At 33.3% G+C, this 1650-nt stretch overlaps 1 protein-coding gene across 1 annotated transcript in view; it reads right to left on the reverse strand.

The window, feature by feature from the left end:
- LOC107753657 (dedicator of cytokinesis protein 4-like) overlaps positions 1 to 1650 on the reverse strand; it is an 81102-nt gene that overhangs the window by 11483 nt on the left and 67969 nt on the right. The window contains exon 41 of the mRNA XM_016569864.1: positions 154 to 320. Within this exon, the coding sequence (XP_016425350.1) occupies positions 154 to 320 (167 nt within the window). The remainder of the gene's footprint in view (positions 1 to 153; positions 321 to 1650) is intronic.

Consider the following 1650-nt stretch of genomic DNA (forward strand, 5'->3'; position numbering starts at 1 on the left):
ATAGAAGATGATAGACAGACAGACAGATAAACAGAAGATACATAGACAGACAGACAGACAGACAGATAGACAGATAGATAGATAGATAGACAAACAGAAGAAAGATAGGATAGATAGATAGATAAATAGATAGATAGATAAAGTCTACAGCACCTTAAACTCGTTCTCTTTGTCTTTGGTGCCCTTGTGAAAAGGCCTGTCGTAGCGAAACCTCCAAATATGGTTGACTTTGTAGAAGCTCTTGATGTTGTTGGGGACTCCGTCTCTCTGCAGGACGTCCTGGTTTTCAGGGACAGGACTAACGGCATAGATCTGCAGATCTGAATCACGACCAGTTAAGGGACGTACAAAGCGCATTCAGTCATCACACAAACAAACAAGCAGAAACTAATAATCTCATTCAATCTCATAGTTATCTCATTTGTTATTCTTTTTGTATGGGATTCAGGAGAAACATCCGAGACAAAGGTGTCACTTATAAATGAAGCATAACTGAGACTTAAGTCTCCTAACTGTAATAGAGCAATAAATCCTTCCTCTGAAATAAGTTCGAGCTACTCATGAACTTGTGCCACAGATATACTCAACTATCAGACCATTAGCAGCTGATTGGACTCTGTGAAGAGAAGAGGTCACAGAGCAGCATGAAACTCAGTTTAGATACCCATCTGATTAGAAACTATGCTGCTGGCTGCCGACCAACAGTTTACACATCTAACAGCTGCCCTATTAGCACTTCTCCATTCTTTAATCACCCTTATCCACACACCAGCCCTCATCTAAGAACCCTTGAGGAGCAATATATATAAATATACACTACCGTTTAAAAGTTTGGGATCAGTAAGATTTTTCATATTTTTTTGCGAAGTTTCTTGTGCTCATCAAGGCTGTATTTATTTGACCAAAAATCCAGAAAAAACCCTGTTATTTTGGGAAATATTATTGCAATTTAAAATAACAGTTTCTATTTTAATATATTTTAAAATATAATTTATTCCTGTGATGCAAAGCTGAATTTTCAGCATCATTACTCCAGTCTTCAGTGTCACATGATCCTTCAGAAATTATTCTAATATGCTGATTTATTATCAGTGCTGGAAACTGTTATGTTTAAGCTTATGCTGCTTAATATATTTTTTGGGGACCTGTGATACTTTTTTCAGAATTCTTTGATAAATAAAGAGTTAAAAAGAACAGTGTTTATTCAAAATAGAAATTTTGTGTTTGGGGTCAGTAAATTTTTTCTTTCTTTTTTTTTTTTAAAGAAATTAATAATTTTTTTCATTCAGCAAGGATGTGTTAAATGGATTAAAAGTGATAGTAAAGACTTCTGATTTCTGTTTTGAATAAATGCTGTTCTTTTTAACTTTTTATTCATCAAAGAATCAAAGAAAAAAGTATCACAGGTTCCAAAAAAATATTAAGCAGCACAACAGTTTCAACACTGAGAATAAATCAGCATATTAAAATAATTTCTGAAAGATCATGTGACACTGAAGACTAGAGTAATGGCTGATGAAAATTCAGCACTGCGTCACAGAAATAAATTGTATTTTAAAGTATATTAAAATAGGAAACCAATATTAGAAATTGCAATAATATTTCACAATATTACTGTTTTTTCTGTATTTTTGATCAAATATAAACAGC

The sequence above is a fragment of the Sinocyclocheilus rhinocerous genome, unplaced genomic scaffold (assembly GCF_001515625.1).
Source record: "Sinocyclocheilus rhinocerous isolate Xijiao unplaced genomic scaffold, SAMN03320098_v1.1 scaffold200, whole genome shotgun sequence".
NCBI lineage: Eukaryota > Metazoa > Chordata > Actinopteri > Cypriniformes > Cyprinidae > Sinocyclocheilus > Sinocyclocheilus rhinocerous.